The following is a 22,575-nucleotide window of genomic DNA, read 5'->3' on the forward strand; positions in this document are numbered from 1 at the left end:
TTACTTTCAATGAGTTCCATTTGAAGGCAGCATATAATGTAAGATGTGTTTCAGGTGTATTATCAGGTAGTCTTTCAGAGCACCTTTGTCATTTTCATACAGTTTACCTGTAATTAACTTTTTTGTAGTCTGTAAAATGTGCAATGTGAATGTTTGGAGAGGTGGCAATAGGAGATCGTCACTCAATACTATCAACTTGATTCACCGTGCAAAAAATATCACAAAATTGAATACATCGAGCACACTCTGGCAAGGGCTGCATCCTACGTTTAAAAGAAAAGTTTCCCAGAGAGGTGAAAAATAATACAGAGAGGACTAGAGTTTATCACATTGGATGACCAGAACAAAGCCACACTCTGGAGACTACGTCAGCTTTGAAAGCACCATTTATTGGACTCAAGACTCAGACAGGTCAATACTCAATATTTAAAGACTGGATCGGAGCAGGAGGCAAAAACTTGATCGGGACATCCCTAGTCTCACATTCTGTCTTTATTCCCCCTCTTCTCCCTCACTACTTCTTACTCTTTCCTTCACACCTACTTTACTGCTTCCCTCTCTACACCTTCCTGCTTCCTCTCAACTCCCTTCAATATTCTTTCTATCTCCTTCGCTCCTGTTAGAGCACTGAAAGCTCTGAGGCCTTTTTGTGGTAGAAGAACACACTTGATCCTGTTCAACTCTTCGGGAGCTGCATGGAAACGCTGATTAGCAATTAAGCCCCCCTCTCCTTCAAATTAATCTGTTTATGAAACCAATTAAATGGAAAGGGGGGGCGGGGGGGAGTTGTTACACATGTCTCTCAGATATCCTGCTTTGAGTTGAACGAGTAAGGCTGCACCCCGAGATTTAGAAATCTAACCAGCAATTAACCGTGGGATGTGTGTGTATTTATAAATATGCGGGTATTGGTATGATTACACTTCAAATCATCCTGTTGTGTGAAAATTTTAAATTAATATGCAAATATTTCACGAGGGAAGAGCAACACAGAAAAAGTAGCATCTTAAATCAGGTCAGTTGAATCTGTCCCTATGTTGAAGTGGAATTATAAAGCATTCATAAAACTGGTCCAAGGCTTAAACCACACACACACACAAAAAAAAAAAAAAAACACACAGCCATTAACCATGCCTTCTGAAACTACATTTAATGCAATAGTAAGCGTCTTTGTAATAGATTACAGACAAATCAAGTTAAATGCAGTTTAGTATTGATCTCTACGGGTGTCTATAAACGGGATTAAGATTAATCCCATTCATTTCCAAATGAAGGAGGGGATGTGAAACCAGGCCCAATCTGGGACCAGGTGGCTCATTTGGCATTAAGGGCCAGACCTTCATGACCCATCGTTAAACACTCCCCAACACACATGCACACAGTCCGTACGCTCATAACACACATATACTCATCCATATCTACTCCCCTTAGGCACATATATCTATACAGCAAATTCATACATGCAAGCCTGCAACCATGTTATAAGCATCCACATTTACAACACATGTACAAATGCATTTACACCCACATGCATAAGCTACCGTATGTTAAAGAGCACACATGGCCTCGCCACATACACACAGACAAAAAAAACACACACACAGTCCTCTAAATCCATTTAATGCCATCTCCTCAGCAGCATGTTGACATAAGAGGCCAATGGGCTTAACCAAAGCACATTTAAACATGGGTAAATGAAACCGCCTATGAAAAAAAATCACTTAAGGATGCTTAATCGTGGAGCATATGTGCAGCTTGGCCCTGCCATCGTCCAAAGGAAGCTGGTAATACTTTGATGGTGTAAAACATTCGTAATCTGCTGCTCTGTGTGATGCAATCAGAGCTCATGGTAGAAAGACTGTGGCAACCGGTATTCAGGATGAAAAGTTTAAACAGAGGACGGTAAGCCTTGCTTTGTCACAGACCTGGCAGCTTCTTGTCTCAAATACACAAAAACATACTCAGATTCAGTTGAATCAGAAAAAGGGATTTTCTTCTGCTCTTGTGCTTTCAGATACTTTTTTTATTTTTTGCTTTAGAAAGTTGTCAAATCATATTCAGACAATGAAATAGAACTCGCTGTCATTACGCAGTGGCTTACGGTTTAATTTAAGATTCGACTAGAGCTACAATGTTTAGCAAATTAATTGCTTGAGGAAAGAAAGCGAATGAGCAACTATTTCTTTATAATTGAGAAATCATTTCAGTCATTTTTTAAGCAAAAGAGTAAAACATTTTACGGTTTCAGCTTTTCAAACATGAGGATTTTCAGAGTGTGTTTCAATTATATGATAATAAGCGGGTATGAACGGTTGGTTAGATAAAACAAGCACATTTGGCTCTGGAGTTTTGATGGGCTGGCTTGGCATTTTTCCAGTAACTCCTCAAGCCCAAGACTAGATTTAGCAATTTCCACAAAAATATTATGTCAGCTTGAAGTGTGTAAGGTTAAAATGAACAACTTCAGACTTTCTGGATCAGAAACACTTTTGTCAAAGAACTTTGCGATATTGATTCAGATTCTATGAACATGCGTCCTGAGTGGTCTGATTGCAAGTGAGCAATTCAAAGTCATGCTGGCCACTATTCAACTGATGTACTCTCGCCTAATTGGGAGTTTTGTCTCATTCATTCAGAATTATTACCTGAAGAGACAAAGGTAGCCTCTTGTAGGAATGAAAGCATTTGTCCTTGTAGCTGTTAACTAACCAGCTAAATAATAACTAAATAATGACAGGTGTCTTTATTTAACTTCGTTTTTCTTTCACTCTTTGAAACACTTTAGAGGTGACATTACTCTGGAAGCTTCCAGGATTAACGTTATAATATGAGCTTTATGCAGATGTCTAAAATAACTAACGTGAGATAAATAAATATTTACTTGACGTTTGCACTGTCAGTAAGCAAGACTTCAGAGTTAACATCCAAAATTTGTATCATATCCTCATCATATGTTGAGACGCGCATACAACAGTGTTCATTCACATATGGAGCACAAAATTGAGATCGGATTTCAAGTGGCGGTTCGAGACATACGTGGGGAAATACAGTACACTGGCTGGCCAAAAAAAAAGTTGCCACCTGGATTTAACTCAGAAAATAGGTACGAGCCTCCTATTGGATAATTACTGCATGGGCAGCTGGCAGCAAGTTATTTAACCCCAACTAATGCAATGAGTAGCTTCTCATTTCTTAAACAACTATGTCTAAAGGCACATCCCAGGGTCGTGGTAAAGATGTCAGTCTGTTTGAAAAGGGTCAAATCATTGGCATGCATCAAGCAGAGAAAACATCTAAGGAGATTGCGGAAACTACTAAAATTGGGTTAAGAATTGTCCAACGCATTATTAAAAACTGGAAGGATAGTGGGGAACCCTCTTCTTCCAGGAAGAAATGTGGTCGAAAAAAAAAAAAGATTGATCGTGATCAGCGATCACTTAAATGTTTGGTGAAAATTGAAGAAAAACATCCCTGTTACCCTGTTCCAGAGTGATGGGGGCATCAGGGTAAGAAGAGAGGCAGATGAAGTGATGCACCCATCATGCTTAGTGCCTACTGCACAAGCCTGTGGGGGCAGTGCTATGATCTGGGGTTGCTGCAGTTGCTCAGGTCTAGGTTCAGCAACATTATGTGTCCAAAGAATGAGGTCAGCTGACTACCTGAATATACTGAATGACCAGGTTATTCCATCAATGGATTTTTTCTTCCCTGATGACACGGGCATATTCCAAGATGACAATGCCAGGATTCATCAGGCTCAAATTGTGAAAGAGTGGTTCAGGGAGCATGAGACATCATTTTCATACATGGATTGGCCACCACAGAGTCCAGACCTTAACCCCATTGAGAAACTTTGGGATGTGCTGGAGGAGGCTTTGCGCAGTGGTCAGACTCTCCCATCATCAATACAAGATCTTTAATGAAAAATGAATGCAACACTGGATGGAAATAAATCTGGTGACATTGCAGAAGCTTATTGAAACAATACCACAGAGAATGAGTGCTGTAATCAAAGCTAAAGGCGGTCCAACAAAATATCAGCATGTGTGACCTGTTTTTTTGGGCCAGGCAGTGTATTTTAATGCTAGATGTGAACATATATACTTGAAGCTGGCCAGTTACGTTCACATCATTCAGGATGCATGTTAATACCTGGACTGAACAGGGCCGAAGTCTCTATCAAACGGATTATTACTCTATCCCACAGATTTACTTCCTCCTCATCAAAACTGTAAATTAGAATACAATACCAATTAATCACTAAATCCTGATGTTATTGATCCTGCTGTTAAAATTCTCAGACTCATCTCTGATAAGTTTGATGCAACTGAAATGAAATGCAATAAATCCATAGTGGTAACTCAGTACCCTTTTTTGTGAACTGGTTGTGTTTTAATAACAGCTATGGATTGGTTCTGGCACATTAATCTGTGACAATGAAAATAATATTTTTTAGACTGATCTGATATTGTTGCTTACATCTATAAATATATACAGTATATATAAAGAATATATGCATATGTCACAACAGACACCAGCCACAACTTGACTGTATTTGTAAACTGTTTCAGTAATTGTACGTTGTAAATGTGTTGGACGTGGTGATCTGGTCTGGCCCTGTGCTCTAATTGTCTCAGGCTAATTTAACAAGTGGCAGATGTGAGAACCTCTAACCTGCTACACCCCCCCCCTAAACACACACACACAATCCCCGGAACCCACCCTCTCACAACCATTACTCTAATAATTAGTGCCTCTGAGGCTTTGAATGGAGCGCAGCGGGAGGTGAGTGGGTTTACGTGTACCTGTGTGTACTTCACTATTTAGCACGTATGTGAGTGTGTTCCAGCCTGTCTGTAAATGTGAGTGGACATACAGTACGTGTTTGTTGGTCTGTATAAAAAAAAAAAACTGCAATTACATATGTATACGTGTGAGTACAAGTGTGTGTTTGCCTGTATGTGTGTAGTCTGTGCACTATGGGGGCTTTATCAAGTGTCTGGAGACCCCAGGCGGAAGTGGGGAGGGCGGTGTTATGAACAAATAATTGATACAGAAAGAAAGAAATAATTAGCAGATTTGGGCTGGTGTCCACAGCCTCTTATTCTCTCCTGCCAGGTCTGCAGAGCGAGGTAGCGCAGCGCGAGGGGGGCGGTACTCCCTGGAGTAACACGCGATGGAGGAAAAACACTGATGGATGCTCTTAAGGGAAGGCCCCTGGACACACACAGCACAAAAGGATTTGCCCGCAATTAGCTAGCAGAGTCGCCTCTCTCACCTGTGGCACCTGTTATGTGTGTGAGTCGGCGCGTGAGTGTGAGAGTTTGCGTGACAAAGTGGAGACGAGAGTGGGCTGCATGTGGGGTGAGCAGGTGTAAGCACACAGTCAGTGCCGACAGCTTTTAAAGAAAAAAAAAACTGAATGTAAATGTCTTATTTGTTTGCGTGTTTGTTGCTGTGGGCAGAGATTGGTAGCCAGGCCTTAAATCTGCTTAAACCACAGAAAACCTGTGGAATATTTAAGTCACACATAGAATAGAATTTCTTTCAGTGAATGCAAAAATCAGAACAATACAGGAGAAAGCTTTCTTCACTGCAGTAATGACTATGGTGGTTGCAACAGAACTAATTAGCACCAGCACCACCAAAGTAATAAAAACTACAGCATAAAATGTCTCCTAATATACACTGTATACTATGAAATAAACTCTTTCATGAATATGCCTTTAGAAATGGGCCCACATCAAAGAACTACCAACAACAAAGGCTAACTTCGACGTCACATGTGTCTGAACAACAAAGTGACCCTTAAACACATCACAGAGACTTCAGCCAATGGCCAGCTGGCACACGGTACATTGTGTAATTCTATTTGTTATTCAAAAGGGAAACAGGAAGAGGGGCTATTAGCTGGGAGTGTGGGAGGCTAATAGTACAAACCTTTGTACTTTGTCTCTTGAATCATGCAGATCACTACGGTCAGCTATACGGTCAAGCTATTGTCAAAAATGTAAAATGAGAAAAACTTTGTTGTCGCTTGTCACTCCCATTTCTCTTCTCATGCACTAGTTCTCTAAGCTGAACGACCAAGAGATCAAGATTGATCGCTCTAAATGACTTGTCCCGTCACCAAAATGCTGAATTGGCTAAAAACAGGCAGAAAAGGGTCCGACTAATGCCAGTGGTGTGGGATACTCCACCAAAAGTAGGGCCATAGAAGCTCAACGATGACCCGACAATGGAAAACAGCTGACCCTCGACGTGCGCGACGGCCTTCAGACAAACTAGACTGATTCTAAAAGGACTTGGTCATTATGATTTAGAATTTGTGAAGACCAGCTTGAAGGTTAAACTCAAATTCCTCCTTTTCTGAAACACCTTCAAAGGATTATTTGACGGTCCGAACTTAAGACTTAAGGGAAAGGTAAGGGTAGATTATAGCTGTAACGTTAAGGTCAGTGTTAGAAGATCAAGAATGAATCGTGTCAGCATGTGTCCTCACAGATAGAAGCACAAACACACGTACGTCTGTAACTAACCATCAGTAACTGTGTTGGCTGGTAGTCGGCCCACTAACGTGCGATCTACACACACGTGTTCCAGCTGAGGTCCATTTAGGGTCAGGGTCACTAGCACTCCACTGCTCAGCATCACCTGCAGGATACAAAAAACAGCATTCTTACAGTATTTCAAGTCCTCTTACACTGGGAAATGTGTTGCTTCTCTTGGGTGTTTGGAGTTTTCTGAACAGAACTAGTCCACTTGTTCAGATTTAGAAATTAAAATTATTTGCATCTTCAGAGATTCAGTTTGTTTCAATCAGGTAGGCAGCATGAATGTCATTTGAAGAATTTCTAGCCAGGTAACTGAACCTTTATGCAAAACCCCTATCAGGCAGAAACTGTTATTCAAAGCACAGTATTTTTACATATCTTCAAACATGCCAAGAGGGAATATTAATATTTAAAGCTCAAACTTAGAAAGAAAGAAAAAACCAAACCAAAATAATCCGACTGTCACGTCAATAGAAAATGACTGAATACAATTATTGGAATAAATAGAGATTTATATGTTTTACAGGGGATTTTGTGATTCGTGACAATGGCCTATAGATTAAACCAACATAACCTCGGCATGAAAACACAGTTTAATGTCTAAATTACTATCACTTGTCAGGTTCAGTTACCTCTCAGGTCGTGTTTGGTTAAAGAAATGTCGCTGTGGGCAAGATTTAGAGCACATTTAAAAAAGCTGCCTCGTTTCAGCGTGAGAATTCACCATAAGAGGTTGACAAATATCACGTTATAATTATACATAGGAGATGTTAGCTTAAAACAGCTTGGTAACTCCTATTATCGTGCAGTGAAGCGCTCCAATTTGAGGCCTGGCCTGGGCGGACCAGTGGACGTTCACCACAAAAAAGTGTCTGAAAAGTGTGTGTATGTGTGTCCGTCTGCTTGCACACAGTAGGTGTTGGGCTGAGGAGGGTGTGTACCTGGCAGCAGTGCTTGTTTCTCCATCTGGTGTGAATGCAGGTGTTGGTCTGCAACAGTTCCTGAGTGAGCAGAGAAAAAAAAAAAAAAAAGAGACAAAGAGACAAAGGTGAGCCACTCCCAGCTCGCGACAGTAAAAACGCAAGATGCTCAGAGAAACAGAATAGAAGTGGTTCTGACATGTGAACAGATACAAAAAATGGGTCTGTTGAACATGTGACAATTCAACTTTCTAACGACACTCATGGCTGCATGGATTGTCTTGGTAGTACACAGTACCAGGCACTTGCAACCACAGGTGGTCACGGCAACAGTTCCTGCTCATGGAGGGGTGGAAAAAAGGATGCAGGTAACAAGTACTTGTGTGTGTGTGCATGGGGGTGTGTGTGTGTGTGTGTGTGTGTGTGTGTGTGTGTGTAATGTCAGTCATTCCTGCCACATTCCTAACCCAGCTGGAGTGATTGGATGGGAGGAGAGAGGGACGGAGGAGGAGGAGGAGGAGGAGGAGGAGGAGGAGGAGAGGAGGAGGAGGTAGGGTGTGGAGGTGAGCTGCTGAGGGGTGTTTCTAGTTTCAGACAATGGTTATGGGTGAGGGGTGGGAGGTGGATTGGGTGGGGAGTGTGTGTGTGTGACAGGTTCCAGCAAACAAAGCTAGGTCTGTACTGCCACAAGTATGGAGGGGAAGAGGGGGGAGTCAATGAGGGAAGGAGAGAGGAATAGTAGGAGGGAGGGAGGAAGAGAAGGGACAAGGGGGCAGTCTGCAGTCCCCTGATCCCCTCAAATATCCCCCTCGATGACAGAGCTCGGCCGAAAGAGAGGTGATGAGAGAGGAGAGGGAGAGAGGAGAACAAACGGGGAAGACGGGGAGAGTGAAGGGTGAGGGAGAAAAGAGAGAGAATGCCCCTATTTGTTAATCAATCGGCCGTTTCGGAAAGGGAAAAATCAGAAAAATCCCCAGGGGGAGGAAGAAGACGGAGGGGGGGACTGTCAGGAAACGGAGGAGGCGGGCACCTCTAACTCCTTCAGCGAATCGCGTAGCTTCTCTGGACGGCGGTTCCTGGGGGTCCATGAATAGCCTCGAGCTACGGAAGAAAAAACACAAGAAAAATCTGAACTTTTAAACACTGACATAGAAGAAGGGGACTCAGGGGACTGCAAAAGAATGTGACACCAAAAAACGGAAAGGCCTTAACTCTATATCTTGGTTGAGAGTGAAGTATGAAAAGGGATGACAAGAGGAATAAAGGTCAGATGGATAGAAGAGGTCAAGGCAGATGAGGCAGGTGACTGAACATGAAATGAATCTGTATTCTTCTGTATGCAGAAACTTTTTTACCAAGCAATCCTATATTAAATTCATAGAAGATCATTTTGATAATTAATCATTTATCTATCAAAGAGGACAGGTATTAGATGGTTGTCACAAGAGTTATTATTTATACTGTAGGCAAACCACTGCTGTGCAGGCGTATGGCTTCCATTTTCAGTGACTGTCCCTTTTTAATGCATAACGAACAAGAAAACAATGAAACGTTCACATAAAACTCAATAAAAACTAAGCAGATAATTATATATTTATTATTAAGAGTTTAATGAACTGATCAATCTTTAACATATGTCTTAAGAACAGGAGAATTTAAACATGTATGAATTGTATATCTCCATATTCCATATTATGAAACAAGAATTGCTTACTCATATTTCCAGCAGCTATGTAACTTGTTTACATTTCTATTTTAAGAGCAAAATATTCTACTGAAACCAAAATGTCCCTTCAAAACACACAAACTGGTCTTTGAGGAAAAGCAAATATTTAATCTGCGAGGACTTTTGGCGTTCTCACGTTCAATTATCTCCCAAATGCAACCTCACGGTTTGCAGCACATATCTCGACACATAGCACGCCGAGGCCCCTTCGTTTTAATTTCCCAGCCCTCCATCTCTAGTGGTTAAACAGAGGGAAGGAAGCATATGGGGGAAAAAACAGCTAATTGATTTTGTGTATCTGCTTCTGCCCACACAAATACATAAAGTTCAGTGGGAGAGAAAATGGGGAGGCGGGGGGACCAGTGTTTTCAGTGCAGTGCAATCACTCCCCTATCTGTTTACTTTACTTTTCATCTTTACAGAAATGAACTATTAAGGAGCCTCTATTAAGAATGAGTGGGAAGTGGAGGTAAACAGATGCATGCAAATAAGGGCGTGGAGGGCAGATGGGGGGGCAGGAGAGAGACGAGGGAGGGGAGGGCAGGGGGATGAGTGTTCATGTCCTGATAAGGGTGTTTGTATTCCACTACTGGGTGAAAAGCAGAGAGGAGTGTGAGGAGAAGAGAGGGGGACGCAGAGAACGAATGGAGGAAGTGGGACAGCTGACTGGCTGGGGCTGGGTTGATTTGTGTAAGATGGTCGTCCACTGGTGAGACGATTAGGGCTCCAAAAATGAGTGGATATGAGGAATACAATTTTTGTCTGTTGGAAACTTACCTTCACAGAAGTGGAGTTTCTCATTGTAATAGTGATGCTCCAGGGAAATGGCTAGAAGACACAAAGAGGACATATGAGGGGACTGTTTGGAAAACATCACAGCATATATGAGTTTAGTTTGTCTATATGAACTAATCTGGAGCTCAAACATCCCCTTAGCTCCAAGGGGCCATGTTGGCAAAGTGCAACCCATAACCGTGTCTGGTGCCCTGGCCGCCCTCAGCAAGAAAGTGGCCAGTCTGGTGACCGGCCTCTCTGGCAGGCAGAAACACCTCCAGGATTAGTAGTATTAATCAGATAAGGGGGTGAAGGGCCAGACAGGCCCAGACATGGGCACCTGCTCTGGGGCTGGAAGAAGAGGGGCTGGGAGGATTTTGGCTGCTGTGGACCCCCGGAGCCACTCCAATGAGCCTGGGTCTCCCTCTAGTGGAGATGTGTGGAAGTAACATTCAAGATTTCAGCACACAGAGTAAAAAATGTTCACAGACTCCCAGTATGACTAATGGGGTAATGTATGACCACATGGTTTTGCACCAGTGTTAGAATGTATTTGGCTCCATTCAGAGTTTAACAACATCCAAATCCATCAGTCAAAACTGATCAATGCACAGCTATGCAGTTCTGATGAAGAAGATCAAGGATCTTCCCATAATGAGAAGTAAAATATTGAGGTAGTATATTGATTTTCAATGTACTCTCACACTCAATCTAATAAATAATCTAGTGTGTATGTAACTGAATCTTGAGCTGAGCTATCATTACACTGCTATGTGAAAATGTTGTGATACTTTTGGATTGTGATTCTGCTCTCCTGCTCTGTCTATCCCCTCCTCCTCCTCCTCCTCCCTCTCTTCCCTCCACTCTGATATCAAGCCACACTTTAGTAATCCTCCAAATGAAAGGATTTGGAGCAAGAGCATCGTCTCTCCACTGAAGATTGGAATGAAAGAAGAGAAGGCAGCTTCTCAGATGAGAGAGAAGAGAGAGAACCCCATGATGAGAGAGAAGGGGACGAGACAGGGGGACTCACTGTACACAAAATGAGAAAGAACTAAATATACATGTGGGAGAAAAAAACTAAGACAAAGAGAAGGAAATCCATGACAAAAAGGCAGAAATGTATTCGACAAAACAAAGGAAAGACATGCAGATGGTGAGAAAGAGATAAAACTTACATTAAGTCATAAAAATGTTAGCACTGCGTTGAAAGCATCAGGCTGCAATGTGAACTTTTACAGGAGCAACTGGAACATAAACACTCACCTTGAATGCTAATGTTGCTAACAGGCAAATGTTTACTAAGAACTTTTACAATTTTATCCTCATACGGTGACAATAATCGCATGTTGCGTTTAGTCAGCTTGACACAGAGCAGTCGAAATAAAGTGAATATAGGTTTAAATGTAAGTTACTAAAGAAAAGTTTTTTCTATTCTTAAAAGAAATGCAAATCAGCTGTACATACAGTCCTGATATCTTCCTCAGTAAAAGAAGACATTTGATCATAGTTCATCGTTCATAGTTCTTACTGTGTTGCTGTAAAATGTCTGCATGTATAGATTGGTCATATTTGTTTGAGATATGTACTGCAACTGATCCAGACAAAGATGAAGTCTACTTGTAACCAAGTGGTCAGTAATTTGACCTAGCAGCATTGTCTAAAACTGCAGTTCCTCAAATGGCCACTAGATGCTGGTTCCACAGGTGAGTCAACCTCCATAAACCTCCATGTTAAAATGTCCAACTTAGAAATAAATATGTTTACAGCTTGTACAAAAAATAGTTTTGTCTCTATAACTTTTTTTTTCCATTTATGAAACAACTAAATGGAAAACAACTGTTTAAATTATATCAAGTTTTAACATTATGTTAAATAAAGGTGTGGCCACTCGTAGACATTTTGCAGGAGTATAAACCAAGCTGTAGGTGCAGTCAGGCTAGTGTTTAAGTTATGATACAGATTAAAGAAGAACAAACATTAAAAGCTGCATTCAAGCCACTCTGCAAATTTTAAGTGATAGCAAGATTATTTAAAAAAAATAAAAAATAAATAAAAAATGAATACACAGGAAAAAAAAGTAGTAAAAAGTGAAGGATAAGGAATCCCATCCCTAGGCTGCTAGGACGGTTAGGAGAGTGATTTAAGCACTTCCTGATGGTAAGGAAAGCCTCCTTGCCTCAGGCAATATGAGGCTGGACTGCATGGGGCCTCTTGCTATGTGATCTAGGAGAAAGTCAACAGTTTAGTTTTCCTATCGCTGTGTGGCAGGACCCCAGGTCAACAGGAACACAGGGAGGGTAAGAGATAGAACCACGGAGGCCTAATAACCTGCGTGTATATATGTGTGTGTGTGGTATGTGCATGTGTATATAAGGTTTTAGGGTGTAAATCCTCCATACTAATAGCCTCTGTGTGGACAAACGGGTGTAAAACAACAAAATACGTTGGGCCAATAATCTGTGTGTCAGGAGGCAGCAGAAAGCCCTTCTTCATATATAAGGAAATCACATACATTCAAAAAACAAGACAACTTATCTTAAACACAAACAGACATCCAATATAAACACTATTTACCTGGCTCTCCTTTATCGTAGTACTGATAGGTGCCAATATCTGTATCTGTGGGGCAAGAGAGGGAGAAAGAGAGAGAGAGAGATGAACATCTAGCTGTCAGGGAAAAGCAGAAGACAGATCAGCAATTTCGCACCGTGGGATAAACAATCGCTATCAGCCAGTGGCCTGTCCCGTCTGCCAGCACCACAGTTTAGATAAGACCCTGTGAGGGAGGAGGAGAAAGTGGAAGGCTGGGCTGGGGGAGTCCGAGCCAGAATAGAAGGGGGAGCTGAGGGGTATTAATAAAGACAGGAGTATGCCTTAACCCAACCCACCTGAGGGACGAATCTGATTACAACATATACATTTAAAAGTAGATACAGAGTCTGCGGACAGCTACAGAAACATATGACCGACATACACACAGCAAGTAGCACGCAGAAATACACATAGATACAAACTGCTGAGCTGAAACTTTTTTTTTTGTGAGTGTTATTCCTGCAGGCCCAAAACCATAAGCAGCCAGTCTCGGATTCGCACAACACATCGTTTCTTTATCGCTCTGCTACTGTTGCTGCCTCTGCTGCTGCTCCTGAGGCCAGGTCACACTAATACAACAGGAGAGCTGATGGCAGACACAAACACACATGCCACACATACCCTGTACAGGGATATAGATGCACCCGCTGCATCTACAAATTAAGTAATAAACATGTAGACTCTCGACACTTGTAGTGTATTTGACAGGCTGCAATGAAACACTCACACAAAACCTAAACCATTTGTATAAAATCAACTAGATCGACATAAACCAGTGTTTTAGAGAGATTATTAATATTCTGATCTAAAATATTTTTTGGACAAATTCATATTAAAGGTCAAAATCAAAGGAGCATATTGCTACTAACAAGTATTTGTTTATAAATGCTGCTTATAAATCGTAGATCAACTGATCCGCATGAAGCAAGTGAGGCTGACTCTGTACGACTCCTAGCTTCCTAGCCTCCGAGCTAATAATATTTCTTCAGTGCTACGATCTGAATGATGAATACAGACTACTGTCACAGCTGGACCTTGGCCATAGTCTTTGTGGTGTGTTCAAGTGCAATTTTTTTGGGTCCAGACACAGACAACGTGAGGTGATGCCACAGTCAGCCTTCATTGCTGGTAGTTAGTGTTAAAAGACAACAACAAAACTTTTTAATGCCCAAAATCAAACAACCATTGTTTGTGTGGCCCGTTTAAAAAAAAAAAATATTAAAAACCAATGAACCATTGGTGAGATCAACTTTATGCTGTGGCCCCAGTTTTTACAATGTGTTTACCCTGTTACTGGCTCTTCATCCAATTCAGCTTGTTGTAACAGTGAGAGAGATCACTCTGTTAAGCTTAGCGAAGTGATTTCTGTTACGGTGTCATATGCAACAGTAGAAGGACATGCAGCTGCACTGCAGATGCTGCTTTTATGGATCTATATTTTAGTTTTTCAGGTGGATGTATACGATTATAAGGAAGGTCGTGATAGGGTGCGTCACACCTCAGCGACCAGGTCTCTTCCCTCTGATGTATCCATCCACATTTTTCTGAGATAGCAGAAGACACACACACACACACCAGAACAAAAAAACAAATAAGGATATGTCACCGTCACCCAGGATACACACCCTCTTCTACCTCTGTGTACACACATACGTCTACATGCATATATACACACAAACACACACACACAGGCAACCTCAGAGAGACGCTATCTTTGTCTGAAGCTCAGCAGACTGTGAAAGACAAGACAGAATGGAAGGAAGGAGAAAACAAGAAAATGGAGAAACAGAGCATTTCCGTCTGACAGAGGAAATGAACTGATAGGTGGCGAACGGGGCACCACACAAAGTACCAGAAAAGTTAGACGAGGAAGCAGTGATTGGTAGTTAACGTTTATCAAAGCATCCACGATGCTGAAACCACTCACAGGCCTTCTCAAAGCTATAAGACTTTCTTTAGTTTCATGACATAAACGTGGCACATTCACAAGTAAACTGATCGCTGTGTTCAGGTTATATTTCTACACCTTAAATGATGTACAATACAAATACAATTAGAAGTGATGAAAACAAGGAAAAGAGTGTTGGGTATAACGCAAATAAACAGACATAGAAAGCACGAGAAAGTGAAAACAGACAAGGTGGGAACTGATGATGACTGACAGAGCCGGATTCCTGGAGAAGGTGTGAAAACAAAGTGGGTGATGACAGAAAGATGGAGCAAGAGGAGACAATCTGTGAGAGGGAGGGAGATCGAACATGGTGATAAGTAGTACCTTTAACTTGGAGTGAGCTCTTGGTCGACCACAAGTGCAGCTCAGCCAGGCAGAACGCCATCAGTCGGAGGAGTGTAACCCGAGTCTGCAGAGAGGGGGGACAGGTAGGTGAGAGAAAGAAGGCAGAGGGCAGACCAAGCACGAGCACAGATGAATATCTTGATGAGACAACATAACAGACCTATTTATGTCAAAGGGTCAAGGAAAGCATGCATGTAGGAACACGTAGTCAAACACGAGATGGTCAGTTACTACATGACCAGAAATGGGAAACTGAGAATTATTCTGCACATTTATGTTGCACAAATTGTGGTTCTTGGGTAACGTCTTAAGGCTGTGATTCAGCAAGCCCAAGTGAAGCTGTTTTCAGGTGTCGGGCCTACGGTGAGAGTCTGAGGCCCTTAGTTTTTCAAGTATATACCATACTGTTGGCACTAGTCAAACCCCTGTTGCTGGCTTTTTCAGCCTGTTTATCATGTTGAATTAGTGTATTAATTGTAATGATATTGATCAAGGTTGGTATTAAGAGAAAATTAGACAAATGTGCTGCAACGCGATACTCCTTTGTAGCACCGCTTCGTTTACCTGTTACACCTGTATTACTAGTAAGTAGTAAGTGGTTACTCGGCAGGTAAAAATGCACCAAAACAAAAAAATACACAACAAACTTGAACTTAGACTGACACTGAGAAGAGGTCAGGGCCAGAGATCCTCGACCTGCATTCACACATGACAGGTTAGGAGTGATGGACACACACTTTAGAGCTGACAGCTCAAACAATGAAACAATGCAGGCTGCATTCCACATATCAGCAAATGAACCCAGAACATGCTGCTGTTCGTCCTCCTTTATTACAGATTTCCTTCTCCAGTCAGTTAATGTCTACTCGTGGAAGGCTAAGATGTTGCCGTCTGAAGGGGTTTCCCCTGTAGTACAGATGGCTTGTTACGTGTGCTGCTGATGTATTTTATTCTGTCTGTGTGAACGGTGTCCCAACCGTGTATTGATGTTTTCTTTGATAAAAGAATTTCCCACAGTGCACTGAATAAAATATATCAGCAGCAGCAGCAGTTATCACCATGCTAATATCAACTGCTGTTAATACAAGACAAATCCTGCAATATCACAGTTAATTCTGCAGGTTATACAAAATACACCCTAAAATGTGTTGTGCAACAAAATTAGTAAGTCTGTACTATAATTTTAAGAGGAAACGTGAATGTTTTTTTTTTAAATGTGCTGTACACTGAAAAAAATATATTAAAAAAAGATGGGCAAAAATATTAAACTGCAACCAACCTACACTGATACTATTACTAATAATGTTCCTAATATTTACGGCACTAATACTAATCCACATAAAAATATCAAAGTCTGTTCTCTTACATTCAATGTTTTCAGTAGTTTAAATAGCTCAACCTTGGCGAACCATTACCATTAGACTATGATTCCATTGTTATTCCGATTATATCCAGATCTACCTGCCGGTTAATTCATCAGAGATGGGAAACCTGAGTGGTTTCAGAAACTAGCTCCATGGCATTAAAAACGGGATGCAGCAGAACTCAGACAAAACTGAAATCCCTGTGATTGGGCCACAGCAGTCGACCAAAGTTTTGAGACCCACAACACTAAGCCAGTCCGATCCTGTTTTTACCATCTTTCCAAAATCCAGCCCATTTTATCTTTGAAAGACAGAGACTATTTTACAGGCTTATGTTTTGTCACACCTGGATAATTGTAACAGCCTTTTTACCTGTCTGAATAAAAAAATCAATCTCACAACTTCGGATGGTACCAAATTCAGCCGCTAGGCTTTTAACCAGCACAAGGTATGGGATGATATGCCTCTGCTTTTAGCAGTGATATGGAAAACAAAAACAAAAAGGCTCTCTACTTATAAACACACTTTTATCAGAGACTCTTTCCTGGTTTTAACTGTGTTTTAATTATTTTAAAGCTTTTAATTTAATTTTTTAATTGTATGCCTTTGCCTTTGTTAAGCACATTGCAATGTTGATTTGAAAAGGTTATTAAAGATTATTAGTATTAATATTATGGGTCATATTGTGTAGGTGCCCCTTTTGACGCCAAAACAGCCCTGACTCGTCTCCACTAGACCTTTTAGGTGTGCAGGGGTATCTGGCAACAAGACACTAGAAGCAGATCCTTTTAGTCCTGCAAATGTTGTGTAGTGGGGCCTCCATGGAGTTTGTTTGTCCAGAAAATCACACAGATGTTCAAATGGATTGATCTGGGGAATTTGGAGAATAAGTCTAACCCTAATACATATTAAGCAAATGGTCATAATGTTATGGTTGATTGAGGTATACTATTATTCCAGCGAACAAGACTGACATCTATAGATCTCTGTACAGTGTAAGGAAAGGTGTAGCAGTATTCCTCTCTGTCTCTCTATCCTCTTGTTAACACTCAGAGGGGTCTCTCTCTTATCTTTACCATCTTGCTCATTTTGCCACTCAACCCCCAAAACCCTCCAAACAAAAATACACAGAGATAACATTGGGTGCCATGGAAACGGTGGGGCAAGCATGGCGACGAGTGCATAACAAGTTTACTGATATAAGAGGATTCTTTAATCCCCTCCTAACCAGCTCTTATTTAGTTATTGAACGTCTAGCTAGCCTAAAACAGCATCACAACTAACACTTGGAGTTACAGCAAGTTTTTCTTCTTCTACCAATTCTTTATCTCCTTTTGGTTTGATTTGCAAATCAGCTTACAGGTGTATTACTACCACCTACCAGACTGGACGAGCTGGACGTAAAATAAAAATGGGTTTAAGCCATGTTGTGTTACACTATGTCCAGCCTTGGTGCCATCAGTTGCATCTAAAACTACGAATGGCTCCAGCTATGCCTAGCATGAACAATTATCCATGCTGTATTCATGGTTATCACATTGCCATGGTTGCTCACCTTAAATTACAGCTGAGAAATAGATTATAAATATTGCTTACCTGAAAAAACAAAAACTTTTTTGTCCTAACACACTCTTGCAAGTACGATCTCTTCATTAAGATGTGTGCGTCAGGACATCTGTCATGCAGAATCTTAAGAGAAACTGGGTCGTGCAGCGAGACAATGAGCCCAACAACACAAGTCGTTCTACAAAAGAATGGTTATAGAAGAACAAAATGAATAATTTGAGGAATGGGCTAAAATCCCTCCTAACTAGACGACTGATCAGTTACTGACCAGTTAACGAAAACTTTTAGCTTTGGTTATTGCTGCACAAGGGGGTCACACCAGATACTTAAAATCTCCTCAATGACACTTGCTCTCCAAACTGAAACAACCAAGTCCACATCAAAGCATGTGAGGCTTTGTTACACAATGAAATATTCTGAGGACATTAATACATTAAGTATATTATGATTTTGAAATGCTGATGGCTAAATGTATGAAGATATTTTGTAAAATGAAGATTATATACACACACACATGCACACACACAGGCACAGACCGATATACAAACACACACCCAGCATGCTGCTCAGGTCCTGGACAGCTGCCACACTCATTCTGATTTCTGGCTGGGGTTGCTGTGGGTTACCTGTCCCCCCGCAGAGCTTTGTGGGGGTGTACGGTCAGTGTACAGAGGGCTGGGTGAGGGGTGGGTGGGGGTCTAGGTTATTGTATCCTGTCTTTACACTGGTAAAGAGACTGCTTTAACATCAAAGGAGGGGAGGGAAAACATGCGAGTCCCCTTTCAAAGACAGTCCACAGGAACTACGACCTTGTCTGCTCTCTGCATCTCTTTCTCTGCTCTTCTTTCACGGTCCCCTCTGGGTGGTTACTGACTGTGTGTGTGTGTTTGTAAAGAGCAACAGAAAGTGCCTTTGTAAGAGTGCACTTGGATATGTTGATGTGTGTGTGTGTGTATGTGCGTGTGTGTGAGAGACAGAGATAGAAAGTAGGTAAGTAGGTAGGTAAATATTTACCTGAGACCGTTTTTTTCATTTGAGACCGGTTTTCTGAGATATTTAGACTGTAGTCCTGTCACATCTCACTCTTTGCTCAGAACTCAGACACAGTGTATGCACAGACAGACATTATCAGACCATAGTATATGGGTGTACAATAAACTTTACCACACTACACAACACAACCCTGCACTAAATCGTAGCTTCACGAGGGTTTATCAGTTTTCATTTGAAGCCTGTGCTTAATAGTGTTATTGAATTGTATTGTGTTGTACTGATGTTTCTATTATTTTGACAAGCCCATTTTAGTCAGTGGGCTAGGCTAAATGGAAACAGTTTTGTGTTTATTTCGATACAGTTTAACAGCACCACAAACTACATCCAGCAAAATGATCTTACAGTTAAATTACCACTGTATGTTTTTCGGTGTTGTTGCGGCTGTGGCTCAGTAGGTAGAGCGGGTTGTCCACAAACCACAGGGTAAGTGGTTCAATCCCTGAATGAGCGAGTGAGTGAATGAATGTGTGTGTGTGTGTGTGTGCTTGTCTGAGTGAATGGGTACATGTGTCTGTGACTGTAAATCGCTTTGAGTACCAATAGGTAAAAACAAGGCCGTTTACTTTCCGATGCTGTTTCAACATAAACTGAACATTATAACAGGTAAAGATGTTCATTTCATTTTCAAAATGATTAAATCAGATCGGAGTTCAACCAAGGCTAATCTTGTAGTTATTAGTAGTCCTAACTAGGGATGCACCGAATATTCGGCCACCGAAAATATCTGGCCGAAAAGACTTTTATCGCAGAAACAACACGGACGAAACAGGATGTTGTGATGACGCAAGCAACAACGGCAGCCAGCACAGGCATGTCTGCCGTGTGGACTTATTTCAATATATAAAGTATTATATAAATATTATATAAAGACCCACTGATAGCAATTTGCAAAACGTGTTATACTGAAATTTCAAGAGGGGTGCATCTGCAAAGAATTTCTCCATGTGGTTTAATTTATCACCTCAATTCCAAACATCCAAGCAAGAAAGTTTCCCGGGGATGATGCCAAGGCAGGGGTGCACAGTACAGCGATCGCGATCGACCGGTAGATCGCGAAAGCAGTGCGGGTAGATCGCGTGCCATTGGGAAAAAAAAATGTTTTAGATGTTAGTCTAATCATTTATATGCTCTACCTCCAAAACTCTTTTTGTTTTGTTTTTTCACTTTTTCACATATCCACAGCCGTGCACAACTTCAGTTAAGCCTACCGTCTTTCTTAAAGGGACAGCGCTATTTTTCTAAAAGTGCAGTGCACCAATTTTTCTTAATAAAAATAAAAACAAATATGCTCAGTCTAACCGCACAGTGGATCGATGCTGATTTCCAGCTGCAAAAGCTTCTGCTCCATTATTATTTAATGTACACATGAGTGGAGTCAAGTTAAACATTTTATTTTGAATTTTATTTTATTTTATATTGTGCATTTTTGGAATGTGCTGAATAATTATTTTCATAATTTTGTAATTGATTTATTCTTTGAAACATTAATGTTAATTTATGAAATTGCAATGCCTTGATTTTAGTGAGGTTAGTACACAGTCATAGCCATAAATGCAATGGTACTAATAATCGCCATAATAATTTCTTTCTGTGTTTCGGTTTCGTTTTTTTAGCCCTGTGCTCTTAATTTTCGGTTTTCGGTTTCGGCCAAGAATTTTCATTTTGGTGCATCCCTAGTCCTAACTTTATCAGTACTCTGTATAGCCAATAAATATTTTGAATGCTAGTTCTAGCATTTCTTCTGCTAGACATTAAATGTACATGTACATGTAATTCATTTTCTCTTTCTGGTTTTATTGCGGCTGTTTCAGGCTGTTAAGTAGTTTATTAACAATTTATTTGTTCCAATGTTTCTTCTCACACAAGGGCATCACAGCCTTGTCTCACTACTCTGCCCCCTCCCACCCCGAAATTCACAGACATACCCCTTCTCCCCTGGCTCCGTGTAAATGTCTGACAGTTTTTCCTTCCCCATACATTTTATTTGCACCTGCACTTATCATCCCTCTGCCTTCTTGTCCCTTTTATTTTACGCTTCTTTTCCCCTTTTCTTGTCTCCCATGTTTTTTTTGAGATGCCTCCTATTAGGAAGCTGTCTGACCTTGTCTGCAAGCGTTCCCTCTCTTTTTCTAACTTTCCTCATTCTTGTCTCTCTCAAAGGACAATATTTCAGTGTCTGATTTTCTTAGTATTTACTCGTTATTGTCTCATCTCTCTCAAATGATGTTTCAAATTTTCTGATATTTTTCCACAAGTTTTATCTCTCGCAGACACTCCTAGCTAGTGCCTGGTCTTGTTTTGGCTCTCAGAGAGAAACTTGGCAAACATGAAGAACATACAGAGCAGAAGGTACATCAACAGAGTGAGATAGGTAGGGTAACGGTGAATAAATGTGAGTTATGAGTGCATATTTTCCAATCTGAGGTGCCTTGGAGTTTCTGAAAAATCCCAGTCAGACTGCATGAACACTCGTGCATTCGGCAAACACACTCCGATCAGTCCTAAGTTGCATACACTCCAATCTTTCAAATTTCTGATATGTGGACAGCACACACACACACACACACGTATGGAAAGAGGTATACAGAACGGCGCACACTCTCCTATCTTTTGATACCTGAGGAAATGTACACATGACTACATTTACATACATATGAAATCATGCACACGGACTCTAGTTCTTATCGCCCGTAAATCCTTGAGGGACAAGTCTTCAAGCTCCCAGCGCAAAGAAAGGTGGACAATATCTGAAACCAGCATGCCCCTTAAACAATGAGTGACATAATGAGAAATAAAAGACGACAAAAACAAAGAATCCAAGCACTGAAAGGAGTCTAATGTATAATACTGATGTGACTAAAGAGAGAACAGATACAAGAATTGTGCAAATTCATATATTCTCAATATGATCATTCTTGTTTCTGAGCTACAATACCTATGTTGATGTGTCTTTGAAGCTTCTCCATCATCCAGGTCATAGTATATCCAAAATAACTGGCTGAAACAAGGGCAACTGGAATTGTAGAGTTTCTTGAAGACATCCAAGTCTTCAGTTCTAAAAGACTGGTGAGGAGTTGGGGTTTAAATAGGAACATCCATGGGTGTTGACAACCAGAAAATTACATGGCTGGAGTTTGTAAATTACTTAAGAAGCTACATGGATGAATAGCAAAGCATCATCAAGAAACTCTAAAAGTCCAGTAGGCCTAATTTCAGCTTGTTATTTTGGATATACTATGACCTGGATGATGGAGAAGCTTCACAGACACGTCAACATAGGAAATGTAGCTCAGTAATGAGAATGATTATATTGAGAATAATATAAACTATCAATATTTTCTCTACAATATTAAGGTTTCTGTATTAGCTTTACAGTATATTAGAAAGAGAGTTTGCACAAATCTCTTATCTGTTTTCTCTGCATTCACAGCAGTATCAAATTGGCAATGGTTTTGGTAGTTTCTTTTGTGGAATGAAGCCATTGATGTACACACAAAAATCACTGAATTACTTCAGCAAGTTCACTGGAGAAAAAAGCCACCTTAACTGCCTCTGTTTGCTGTTAGTCAAAGTCTCTGCTGCTACTAAACAGCCAAGCGTGGCAAGCTACATTGTAGGTGAGTCGCGGTTGAAGTGTTGCTCAAGTGCTCATTGACGTTGTGATTGATTGGTTGCCGCTTCACTGAGTAGCTGGAGCGCTGAGTAAAGTAGCGTAACATGTAGCGAC

The 22,575-nt window shown here is 40.9% G+C and overlaps 1 protein-coding gene across 1 annotated transcript in view; it reads right to left on the reverse strand.

Annotated features, from left to right (window-relative positions):
- wdpcp (WD repeat containing planar cell polarity effector) overlaps positions 1–16,400 on the reverse strand; it is a 61,238-nt gene extending 44,838 nt beyond the window's left edge. Inside the window, exons 1-6 of the mRNA XM_084561270.1 lie at positions 14,845–16,400; positions 12,552–12,596; positions 9,978–10,028; positions 8,505–8,575; positions 7,496–7,555; positions 6,540–6,654 (exon numbers count right to left, since the gene is read on the reverse strand). Of these exons, the coding sequence (XP_084417396.1) occupies positions 6,540–6,654; positions 7,496–7,555; positions 8,505–8,575; positions 9,978–10,028; positions 12,552–12,596; positions 14,845–14,905 (403 nt within the window). The 5' untranslated portion in view covers positions 14,906–16,400. The remainder of the gene's footprint in view (positions 1–6,539; positions 6,655–7,495; positions 7,556–8,504; positions 8,576–9,977; positions 10,029–12,551; positions 12,597–14,844) is intronic.
- Between the last annotated feature and the right edge of the window lie 6,175 nt (positions 16,401–22,575).

Source organism: Chelon labrosus (assembly GCF_963514085.1).
Source record: "Chelon labrosus genome assembly, chromosome: 15".
Taxonomy (NCBI): Eukaryota; Metazoa; Chordata; class Actinopteri; order Mugiliformes; family Mugilidae; genus Chelon; species Chelon labrosus.